This window comes from Penaeus monodon, chromosome 20 (assembly GCF_015228065.2).
Source record: "Penaeus monodon isolate SGIC_2016 chromosome 20, NSTDA_Pmon_1, whole genome shotgun sequence".
Taxonomy (NCBI): domain Eukaryota; kingdom Metazoa; phylum Arthropoda; class Malacostraca; order Decapoda; family Penaeidae; genus Penaeus; species Penaeus monodon.
In genome coordinates this window covers 39,970,610-39,971,170 of record NC_051405.1, presented here as the reverse complement: position 1 = coordinate 39,971,170, position 561 = coordinate 39,970,610, and the positions used below count along the sequence as shown (strand labels likewise).

The 561-nt window shown below is 43.3% G+C and overlaps 1 protein-coding gene across 1 annotated transcript in view; it reads right to left on the bottom strand.

The window, feature by feature from the left end:
• LOC119585993 (serine-rich adhesin for platelets-like) overlaps positions 1–561 on the bottom strand; it is a 10,729-nt gene that overhangs the window by 4,611 nt on the left and 5,557 nt on the right. Inside the window, exons 3-4 of the mRNA XM_037934705.1 lie at positions 357–500; positions 53–226 (exon numbers count right to left, since the gene is read on the bottom strand). Of these exons, the coding sequence (XP_037790633.1) occupies positions 53–226; positions 357–500 (318 nt within the window). The remainder of the gene's footprint in view (positions 1–52; positions 227–356; positions 501–561) is intronic.

Genomic DNA, 561 nt, shown 5'->3' with positions numbered 1-561 from the left:
TATACAAGGGTAAAAATCAGTGATAACGTCAAATACACGTAAGATGTTAAACCAAATGATCCAGTCCATAATTCTCAATGTCCTTACCAACAGTGCCAAGTCCTCCAACGGTAAAGCCATTTGACATGAGTCCATAGGAAGACTCCATCAGTGCTGCCAGACTTTTCTGCTTACACACACACGATCGTCCATTCCTGATGGCTGGGTTGAGCACATAACCTGGTAACTGTGAGAATGAAAAAAAAGAAAGGTTTCTTGTAGTTTTAGCTGATTCGGTTAAATTATTGAGCGCTACGTTTTGTTTCATGAATAATTCCGCTCGTGTGTGAAAGACAAACAGTTATTGAAAGACTTGCCAGGTCGGCTGCCCAAACGCTGTATGGCATCGGTGCAGTTTCGGCATATAAGATCTCGGAGTTCACCCTCATCGCCATCAGCAGCGTGGTAATAGCGATCAAGTGCCATCGCCCAGCGGCGCCTCGAACTGCCAAGCTCACCATCTACAATAAGGAGTAGAAACAGCCATAAATGCATATATGTATTTATAACTTTCTGTTGTTC